Source organism: Procambarus clarkii, chromosome 20 (genome assembly GCF_040958095.1).
Source record: "Procambarus clarkii isolate CNS0578487 chromosome 20, FALCON_Pclarkii_2.0, whole genome shotgun sequence".
NCBI lineage: Eukaryota > Metazoa > Arthropoda > Malacostraca > Decapoda > Cambaridae > Procambarus > Procambarus clarkii.
In genome coordinates, this window is record NC_091169.1 from 35,023,633 (window position 1) to 35,034,879 (window position 11,247).

General features: G+C 48.3%; 1 protein-coding gene across 2 annotated transcripts in view; it reads left to right on the plus strand.

Annotated features, from left to right (window-relative positions):
- LOC123755315 (uncharacterized) overlaps positions 1 to 11,247 on the plus strand; it is a gene marked incomplete in the record, with an annotated part of 206,253 nt that overhangs the window by 40,545 nt on the left and 154,461 nt on the right. For both annotated transcript variants that reach the window (XM_069327856.1, XM_069327857.1), the window contains 1 exon segment: positions 7,007 to 7,092. In XM_069327856.1, coding sequence (XP_069183957.1) covers positions 7,042 to 7,092 — 51 coding nt within the window.

Sequence of the window (11,247 nt, forward strand, 5' to 3'; positions counted from 1 at the left end):
TTGATAAAGATTAAGCCACCCAAGAGGTGGCACGGGCATGAATAGCCCGTAAGTGGTGGCCATTTTAAGCCATTACCAGCATCAAGAGCTGATACTGGAGATCTGTGGAGGTGCGAATGCACCCTGCATGATGGGAGATGTCTCCCTTGTGAATGTGTTTAAGATGAAGATGAAGCCACCCAATAGGTGGCACGGGCATGAATTGGTAAGTGGTGGCCCTTTTGAGCCATCACCAGTATCAATAGATGATACTGGAGATCTGTGGAGGTGCGACTGCACCCAGCGTGACGGGAGATGTCTCCCGTGTTTTAAACAGATGAAGAAGATGAAGATGAAGCCACCCAAAAGATGGCACGGGCATGAATAGCTCGTAAGTGGTGGCCCTTTCGAGCCATCACCAGTATCAAGAGCTGATACTGGAGATCTGTGGAGGTGCAAGTGCACTCAGCGTGACGGGAGATGTCTCCCATGAATGTGTCCAAGATGACGATTAAACCATCGAAAAGGTGGCACGGGCATGAATAGCCCGTAAGTGGTGGCCCTTTTGAGCCATTACCAGTATCAAGAGCTGATACTGGAGATCTGTGGAGGTGCAACTGCACCCTGCGTGACGGGAGATGTCTCCCGGACCAAGTGGTGACCAAATGGTCGGTGCGACTGCACCCTACGTGCCTTCATATAGTGTAGGGCAGCTGTATAAAGGGTGGTGGGGAAGGGGAAGACGTGCTCCCCCTCACCCTCACAGGACGTGAGACTAATTGCCCCACATGTGGTGTGTGTGTGTGTACTCACCTAGTTGTGCTTGCGGGGGTTGAGCTCTTGCTCTTTGGTCCTGCCTCTCAAGTGTCAATCAACTGGTGTACAGATTCCTGAGCCTACTGGGCTCTATCATATCTACATTTGAAACTGTGTATGGAGTTATACACACACAGGCTGACCTGTGTATGCGCGTGCGTGCATGACTGTGTGCGTGCGTGCGTGTGCGCATGCCAAGATAGCCTTGTGGGTTCTAGGCCAGGAGACATTACCCTGCAAGTTGCCATATATGAGGAGAGAGTGGAGGCTACTCCCCGTGACACACACCATCCCACAGTCACTGCTGATCATTCATGTCTCCTGTGATCGATTCATAAATAGATCTGATGCAGTAGATTGATTGATTGATGATGATTAATCCACCCAAAAAGGTGGCACGGGCATGAATAGCCCGTAAGTGGTGGCCCTTTTGAGCCATAACCAGTTTCAAGAGCTGATATCTGTGGAGGTGCGACTGCACCCTGCGTGACGGGAGATGTCTCCCGTCTGATGCAGTAGGTAACATCTGTATATTTGTAATTGCCTTTATATTTGCTAACAGTCATTAGCAGAGAATTGTATAAATCGGATTACATCCGATTTATACATGGATTAACATGTATAATCAATGTAGAAGAGAGTGATAGAGATTAAATACTGTGTTTGAATACATCAAACATGTTCAAGATCATAAGTTGTCACGATTCATAGAGCACTTACGAGTCCACTTACGAGATGTGTTCCTAGGATCCAGGGGCCAGATTCACGAAGCAGTTACGCAAGTACTTACGAACGTGTACATCTTTCCTCAATTCTTGACGGCTTTGGTTACATTTATTAAACAGTTTATAAGCATGAAAACTTCCCATTCAACTGTTGTTATTGTTATAAACAGCCTCCTGGTGCTTCGGAGCTCATTAAATGTTTAATAATTGGAAACAGCCACCAAAGATTGAGAAAAGATGTACAGGTTCGTAAGTGCTTGCGTAACTGTTTCGTGAATCTCACCCCAGCACCTCGCTCGCACCAGTTTGTTTTTATTTTATTGTATTTATATATACAAAAGTTGTTAACCCAGCAGCAGTTCCTGCAACATTGCATTTGTCGTTGGAGTGTAGGGCCAGATTCACGAAAGCACTTACGCAAGCACTTACGAACCTGTACATCTTTTCTCAATCTTTGGTGGCTTTGTTTCCAATTATTAAACCGTTAATGAGCTTCGAAGCACCAGGAGGCTGTTTATAACAATAACAACAGTTGATTAGCAAGTTTTCATGCTTATAAACTGTTTAATAAGTGTTACCAAAGCCGTCAAAGATTGAGGAAAGATGTACAGGTTCGTAAGTACTTGCGTAACTGCTTCGTGAATGTGGCCCCTGGGCGTGGTCACCGGGCAATAAGCGCGGATGTCAACACCAACTTGGCGCAAAGTGGTCAAGATGGCCTCCCGCCACCCGTCCGTCAACATTTATTTGGAGAAATAGATGTCGGCCTCGCGCGGACACTTGACCTAGTCAGATAAAGATATCGCATTGCTGATGGCAATGTGGCTGCTATCGCGCGGGAGGACGCCGCTTGACAGTATTGACGAGGGTGTCCAGCTGCTGCAATGGTGGTGGTGTTATAGATTCAGCTACTCGGAACAGGTTTCAAGTAGCACGGGCTATGGTGAGCTCGTAGTGAACTTACCTGGCACAGGAGCGGTGCTATGTGAGGTGTGGAATGGTGGTTGTGGTGGTGTTTTAATGGAGGCATGGACAACTAAGCCTCCTTACTTGGCCTACATTAGAGCCTACAGCCACATTCTCGTATTATCAGGACACCCAGAAGGAAGCACAAGGAGGGGAACAGTAATCTCACTACAGCGTCTTAAAAACACTGACAGCAAATAGTGGAAGAATCGCTGAGATCAAGAGAATGGTGATAATGTTAACTGATTAAGAAAGGATGATAAAGTTCCTGCGACATTCCTTCTCTCGGTGGAATCTATAGATTTTTTTTTGTTTTGGAGCAGGGAAATTCCTGCGCGGCCCTAAGTCTCTGGCTGGCCCACTAAGTGTTGCTTGTTTCTGTTTTACTTGGGCGGAGTGTGAGTATTTATGACTCGTATGGTCGCTTCAGTAAGATGTTGTCCCATGTGTTTAACAACAACTTTTATGGAAATGAAGGAGCATATACATTGACCGCAGAAGGCGCTGAAGGAGACAGTATAGAATATTTCCTTCCCAAGATACCTCTACGTCTCAGAGAACAGCATCGTGTCACGGTAATCAAGGAAAGAATGATAGAAAGACAAGTCAACAAATCTGTACACTTGTACAGTACAGCTGCTGCTAACACAATCATTACGGGCGCCTGAGGGTACTAGTACTCATACTAGTACTTGCAGAAACGTTTGTGCTTTATGAGAGGTTTCCTTGCCATGATTTCGGGGCTGAACGTCCCCGCGGCCCGGTCCTCCACCAGGCCACCTCCTACTACTACTTTTACTCCATACTACACACACAATTAAGTGTAAGTGTAGTACATACTACACACACCTACCCCCTAGGTGTATGACAGTACTCATACCGCTGAGTACAGTACAAACGGTACAGAGTTTAGATCCTACTGCCGCTGAGTGAGGTTAACCCCAGCCAGCTCTCTCACTACCATTCCTTCCCCCCGTCCAATCCCAAACCCTTATCCTGATCCCTTCCAAGTACTATATAGTCGTAATGACTTGGCGCTTTCCCCGATAACTCCCTCCTGCTACCAGGTCTTTCACTTCTCCTTCTTTCACCCGTTGTCGTCTCCTGCCGCTTTTCAGTTGTCTATTGTCTCTCTCCTCTCTATTCCCCTCACACACATACCAAATATTAACCACTGAACTGGTCCCTAACGTTCAGTGAGGAAGCATTAGGGACCGCTAATGCACAGCAAGCCACACCAGTGGATGGAAGGTTGAGAGGCGGGACCAAAGAGCCGAAGCTCATCCCCCGCAAGGGCAACTAGGCGAGACCAGCGGCCCAGATGTTTGCCTCGGTAACTAACAATCAACTAACGACACGATTGCTACGACCTACCAACAGCTAGTAACAAAATAGTATCGAGAAACTAGTATCAGTAGTCACCAACAACAGCCTAAGAGCTGGCAATAGAAGGAACGACCCCCCAGCAACAGAGAAGGTACGACCCCCCAGCAACAGAGAAGGTACGACCCCCCAGCAACAGAGAAGGAACGACCCCCCAGCAACAGAGAAGGAACGACCCCCCGGCAACAGAGAAGGAACGACCCCCCAGCAACAGAGAAGGAACGACCCCCCAGCAACAGAGAAGGAACGACCCCCCAGCAACAGAGAAGGAACGACCCCCCCACAGTAGCCAATAACAGGGGAAGAATGACCAACAGTTGGCAACAGAAGGAACGACCTACCAACAGGGTATAACGACCAACCAACGTCACGCAACGACCCTCCACTAGCAACCCAACAACCGCCAGCAATACACTAATAACATCAACGATCTGCCAACATCCTTACCTACCTTGTGTCTACCTTGTGCTGGTTCCAGGGATCAATGTTGTAACAAGAATGATGCACCATTTAGTAATGAACCAATAACAATCCACCTTGGAACGACCTGCCAACAATGGGGTAGAAAATACCTATCATACCTTGACCTTGGGGGTCAAGATATGTACTAGATATGTACTAGATATGTACAAGATATGTATGTACCACAGTACTAGAAACGAAACAATCAAATCCCGCCTCGGGACGACGGGCTTGGGGGAGTAGAAGAACTCCCAGAACACCATTCAGGTACAATCCGTTATTCAAATTCAAATTTTTATTCAGGTAAAAGTACAGACATAGATGAAGAGTTACAAACATAATGTTGGATTTATAGATAGAACTAGTACATGCAATACCTAAAGCCTCGGTAGTCACTAGTCACGTCACTAGTCACTAACGACCCCACAAATATCAACACGCAATAACAGGGCATTAACGACTCGCCAACATGTGTTGCCAAAGGTGTAATGTCTCCATACGAGCACCAAGAAGGTATAAGCCACCAATATCGGATATTATGGCGCTAATGGGCGGCAAAGACAGTCACTAACGAAGCACTCGGGAGCCAGGTGATCCACAACAGCCAGTAACGAGACAATAACGATACTCGAGGCTCACTAGGGACCGAACAGGAGGTAGAGCCAAGGTCCCTGGAGAGGCAGAAGAGAAGGGGAGTGAACAAACGGAAACTCTTGTTGGGGCTTCTTAGAAGAGGAGCCTTTAAGAACAAGAATCCCTTCAAGAAGAGAACCCTTACAGAAAGGCATCTCATTAAAAGAATGAACTCCTCAGAAGGGGAGCTCTCTAGGACGGAGAGTCCCCGTTGTAGAAAATGCTTCCTTGAAATTGGAAAAAAGGGGAAGGGACCCATAGGGGAAAAGACAGGCATCCATGAAAGAAGAGCGAGCTTCCCCTCAAGAACAGAGGCACGTGTAAGGAGGCTACAGCTCTCTGAAAATAAGCTGTAGCCTAGAATATCTCGGTTCATGCAGGTCGGCGTTCAAACCCCGACCGTCCAAGTGGTTGGGCACCATTCCTTCCCCCCGTCCCATCCCAAATCATTATCCTGACCCCTTTCAAGTGCTATATAGCCGTAATGGCTTGGTGCTTTTTCCTGAAAATTCCCTCCTCCTTCGAATCATGGAAGAGCCTCATCCCTGGAAGACAATACCGCTCTGGAAAACAGATTCCAGGTGGAAGGGAAAAGCTTCCCTGGAAGAGTCCTCTCGGTAGGGTGGAGGTCCCTATGGAAGGTAGAGGGTTTTCCTTCAAGACAGAGAACTCCTGAAAGGTCTAGGTCAACTTGAATGGAGAGTTCCTATTTGAGAGAGAGGTCTCCTTAAGGGGAGTGGCTTCCCTTGCAGCGAGGCTACTCCTCCTCTAAACTGATAACATTATACTAGAGTTTTCACTATTAGCCGCTTTAAATCTTACGAAAGCCTTGAAATAAATGTTATTTTGATGTGATAAAAAGATCACACCTGTTTAGCATTACACGACAATTTTAAATGGCTTTTACTTTTTTAAGAATTTATGAATTAAACAAATAATATTGAAGGGTATATGTGAATGGGAGGCTAGAACTATGTAGCAAGTTACCATTCGGAAAGTAGAGCTCTCTTGCCACATTACAGTATAGGAATCACAATTGTGTGATGCATCAAATGAACAAATGTCGTAGTAGTGATAATCGACATGGTCAGTCGTAGTAATCGACTGACCATGTCGTAGCTCAGTTCATTAAGGCAGCGTCTGGGATGCTCTCGGACGCAGGTTCGAATCCTCGTCACGGCCCTTGTGGGTTTGTTCATTAGCTCTCTTGCCCCCCTTGCAAGACGTAGTTGCCTTAGTGACGCCTCTAGTGAAATGCATCAGATTTATATCGCATCTTCAGTGGAGACAAATCTTGCTTACATTCAGTCACGGAAGCATTTTGTTTATGTTAATATACTGTTGCAAGCATTATAGTATTATTATAAATAAATGTGCTACTGAATGGTGCTTGGAGTCACTACAGTTTCAGATATAAAAAGTACAATGGGTGTTTCAACTTAACGCTAAAATGACATTAGCAGGTACAATGTCGTATAAAACATGGTATGTGCATGTACCACAAATCATCATCCCCCAGTCCACATTATTAGGAAGTGATGTGGTGGAGGCTGACTCCATACGCAGCTTGAAGGGTAGATATGATAGAGCCCAGTAGGCCCAGGAACCTGTACATTAGTTGATTGACAGTTGAGAGGCGGGACCAAAGAGCCAGAGCTCAACCCCCGCAAGCACAATTAGGTGAGCACAGTGCCACCCTCACTACAGACAAACTCATGACTCCAAGACGCCTCAGTTCCTCACTGGTTCATCTCCTGGCCTTCAAGATCCTCACACATGCTCCAGATCATCTCACACCTTCAACCACGTATTGGGAAAGATTTGGATAGATACAGGCTTGGAAACAGGTTTGCTAATTTATGGAACAAGTTTCCGGGAAATACAGTAGACGTGGGAGCACTTGATTGTTTCAAGCGTAGGTTAGACATAAGACTTGTATGAGTTTAGGTGGGTATAAGTAAGAGCTGCCTGGGATGGGCCTCTACTCCTGTAGTTGTTGTTGTTGTTGTACACATTGATATGTTGTTGTTGTTGTCCCGCAGGTGGTGAGGGCGTGGCGGCGAGGGTGTGGGAGAATATGGTGTCCGGTACCTCCACCGCTGCCAGCTACGACGGTCACGAACCAGAGGTAACTATACTCTCTCCCCCCAGGCCTCACCTCTCATCTTCACCTCATCTTCTGTCACCTTCCGTCACGGTCACCTAATACATTACTTCTTTACATATTTTCGTGTCATTTGACTCTTACACTAATATGTATTAAATGCTTGTTATGTATTTTGGTACACGGTGAAAGCTTTTGAAGCCATTTTTAATATTGTCGTGCCATCAGGTTCCCCCAAGCCTACATGTTGTTTGTCATGTGGTAAGAGAATGATGAAGGTTTTTGCCAGTGTTGAGCAAGTGTAAACGCCTCCGGGGGAGTAGTGTTGGAGAGGGACCAATGGCCTGTAACTTAAAGGAGAAGAACGTGAAACTGGTAATGAAAGGGTGGTTTGTCCCGCGGGAGGGAGATGGCCTCCCGGTATGTGCAGGAGAGGGCCTCCCGGTATGTGCAGGAGAGGGCCTCCCGGTATGTGCAGGAGAGGGCCGCCCGGTGTGTGCAGGAGAGGGCCTCCTGGTGTGTGCAGGAGAGGGCCTCCCGGTGTGTGCAGGAGAGGGCCTCCCGGTGTGTGCAGGAGAGGGCCTCCTGGTGTGTGCAGGAGAGGGCCTCCTGGTGTGTGCAGGAGAGGGCCTCCTGGTGTGTGCAGGAGAGGGCCTCCTGGTGTGTGCAGGAGAGGGCCTCCTGGTGTGTGCAGGAGAGGGCCTCCCGGTGTGTGCAGGAGAGGGCCTCCCGGTGTGTGCAGGAGAGGGCCTCCCGGTGTGTGCAGGAGATGGCCTCCCGGTGTGTGCAGGAGAGGGCCTCCCGGTGTGTGCAGGAGAGGGCCTCCTGGTGTGTGCAGGAGAGGGCCTCCCGGTGTGTGCAGGAGAGGGCCTCCTGGTGTGTGCAGGAGATGGCCTCCCGGTGTGTGCAGGAGAGGGCCTCCCGGTGTGTGCAGGAGAGGGCCTCCTGGTGTGTGCAGGAGAGGGCCTCCCGGTATGTGCAGGAGAGGGCCGCCCGGTGTGTGCAGGAGAGGGCCTCCTGGTGTGTGCAGGAGAGGGCCTCCCGGTGTGTGCAGGAGAGGGCCGCCCGGTGTGTGCAGGAGAGGGCCTCCCGGTGTGTGCAGGAGAGGGCCTCCCGGTGTGTGCAGGAGAGGGCCTCCCGGTGTGTGCAGGAGAGGGCCTCCCGGTGTGTGCAGGAGAGGGCCTCCCGGTGTGTGCAGGAGAGGGCCTCCCGGTGTGTGCAGGAGAGGGCCTCCTGGTGTGTGCAGGAGAGGGCCTCCCGGTGTGTGCAGGAGAGGGCCTCCCGGTGTGTGCAGGAGATGGCCTCCCGGTGTGTGCAGGAGATGGCCTCCCGGTGTGTGCAGGAGAGGGCCTCCCGGTGTGTGCAGGAGAGGGTAAGGAATGCCAGGATGAACCACTCTCAGAAGAGGCACATGTTAGGTTATTAAAATACAGTCGCGTGTTGAACCCCGGCCAAGTTACGTAGACTTGCCAGCAGGCGAACACAACATGGATTCATAAAGGCTTAGAAGTTAAAGCTCTGCTTAGAAATCACCCCGGCCAAGCGTCCATATCTATCTATCTCCAGTCACCCAGCCGTGTCAGAAGGCAAGCACCAGCATGAAATGTCAGTGTTACAAGGACAGGTGACCAGGTGTTGCGTCAGAGGCGGGGGCCGGTCACTGTGTTTGGAGGGAGAGTGGGTGAGAGTGAGAGCAAGGATGCACAAGAGGTACACTTGAATGAAAAAGCTGTAATAAATGTTATATTGAGTTCTAAGAGGCGAGCTGTCCGCCTTGCTGACACCGACGGATGCTTGTAGCTAAGCTTAAGCTTGATTACTCTTAGCCAGGTCACTAGTGAATGTAACGGTTCTTACCTGCGGCATACCTGTAGACGGTTTCGGGAGTTGTTCTACTCCCCGAGCTTCACATGTATTTCATGATACATGGATGTGCAAGTATGAATGCTCTCCAGCATTCATACCTGCACCTTCCGCTAGTTTCATTGATGCTCAGCTGTTCTTCTTTATACACACACTCTTGTGGCCTCTCGCGCCCAACCTTTAAAGCCGATTGATAAAACCGAATAAAATATTTTTTGCGAAAGGTATTGTTTATGGAAAGTGTAAGCTTGTTTGGAGGTAAACACAGTAAGCTGACTTACTCAACGGAGAGCTAATAGGTCAAATACATTTCCCAGGGTAATTTCAGAGCATATATGCGGGCCGCTCCAAGCAACAGCCTGGTGGACCAAACTCTCACAAGTCAAGCATGGCCTCGGGCTGGGCTTGGGTAGTAGAAGAACTCCCAGAACCCCATCAAGCATGTATGGGATTTGCGACACGGAGATGGGGGTGTCTTCGTATCACCGTCTGCTCTTCCGTCTGTCTGTCCCTCTGTATGTGTGTTCCTACCGTTGTCACACCTGTCTCATGTGAACAGTACTGTCAACACACCTGGCCTCATAGACAGTTGAATGGCTTGTCTATCCCTGTCTGTTCCTATGGGCAGGTCATCCATAGGCTTGTATCAAGATAGTTGCCTACGTCAGATGGTCATTGAAACCGGCTTAGTTTAAAAGGGTAGTGTGCGTGTGTGTGCGTGTGTGCGTGCGTGTGTGCGCGTGTGTGCGCGCGTGTGTGTGTGCGTGTGTGTGTGCGTGTGTGTGTGTGTGTGCGCGCGCGTGCGTGTGTGTGTGTGCGCGCGTGCGTGTGTGTGTGTGTGTGTGTACTCACCTATATGTACTCACCTATATGTGCTTGCAGGATCGAGCATTGACTCTTGGATCCCGCCTTTCTAGCTATCGGTTGTTTACAGCAATGACTCCTGTCCCATTTCCCTATCATACCTAGTTTTAAAAGTATGAATAGTATTTGCTTCCACAACCTGTTCCCCAAGTGCATTCCATTTTTCTACTACTCTCACGCTAAAAGAAAACTTCCTAACATCTCTGTGACTCATCTGAGTTTCCAGTTTCCACCCATGTCCCCTCGTTCTGTTATTATTACGTGTGAACATTTGATCTATTTCCACTTTGTCAATTCCCCTGAGTATTTTATATGTCCCTATCATATCTCCTCTCTCCCTTCTTTTCTCTAGTGTCGTAAGGTTCAGTTCCTTCAGCCGCTCTTCATATCCCATCCCTCGTAGCTCTGGGACAAGCCTCGTCGCAAACCTCTGAACCTTCTCCAGTTTCTTTATGTGTTTCTTCAGGTGGGGGCTCCATGATGGCGCGGCATACTCTAAGACGGGTCTCACGTAGGCAGTGTAAAGCGCCCTAAAAGCTTCCTCATTTAGGTTTCTGAATGAAGTTCTAATTTTCGCCAGTGTAGAGTACGCTGCTGTCGTTATCCTATTTATATGTGCCTCAGGAGTTAGATTGGGTGTCACATCCACTCCCAGGTCTCTTTCTCGAATCGTTACAGGTAGGCTGTTCCCCTTCATTGTGTACTGTCCCTTTGGTCTCCTGTCACCTGATCCCATTTCCATAACATGTGTGTGTGTGTGTGTGTGTGTGTGTGTGTGTGTGTGTGTGTGTGTGTGTGTGTGTGTTGTGTGTGTGTGTATTTTCATGAGTCCTTTAAAGGGTATTTAATAGCGAGCCTGGTCTCTTCTAAAGGGCATGGACTCTCCTTCCATGTAGGTCATTTAAAGTGCAGATCAACAAATTCAGAGTTCATTTAAAGGGCATGATCTTAGGAGCTTTAAAGGTAAGCTTGCATTTATGCATGCTAATTAAAAATCAAATTAAATATCAACTTAAGGAATTACAATTAAAAAAAAAATTGAAAGTGTAGCAAAGAGCAACATGTGTGGATGGGATGGTTGTGTGTTGGTGATGCTGGTGGCGAAGAAGGCATGCTGGAGATGACGGCTTTAAATTTAAGGAAGCTGCTTGCTCTCTTTGCCTTCCCTCTGGAGTCTGCTACACTTCCTCTGGTCCACGTGTCATCAGGCATGTGTGTGTGTGTGTGTTTACTATTTATGCATGCAGAATCGAGCTATTGGCTCTTGGACCTCTGCCTTTCTAACCAATTTATTTTTCCTCTTATGACTACTACATATATTTCTAAAACACACACACACACACACACACACACACACACACACACACACACACACACACACACACACACACACACACACACACACACACACACACACACACACACCCAGTAGGCTCAGGAATCTGTACACCA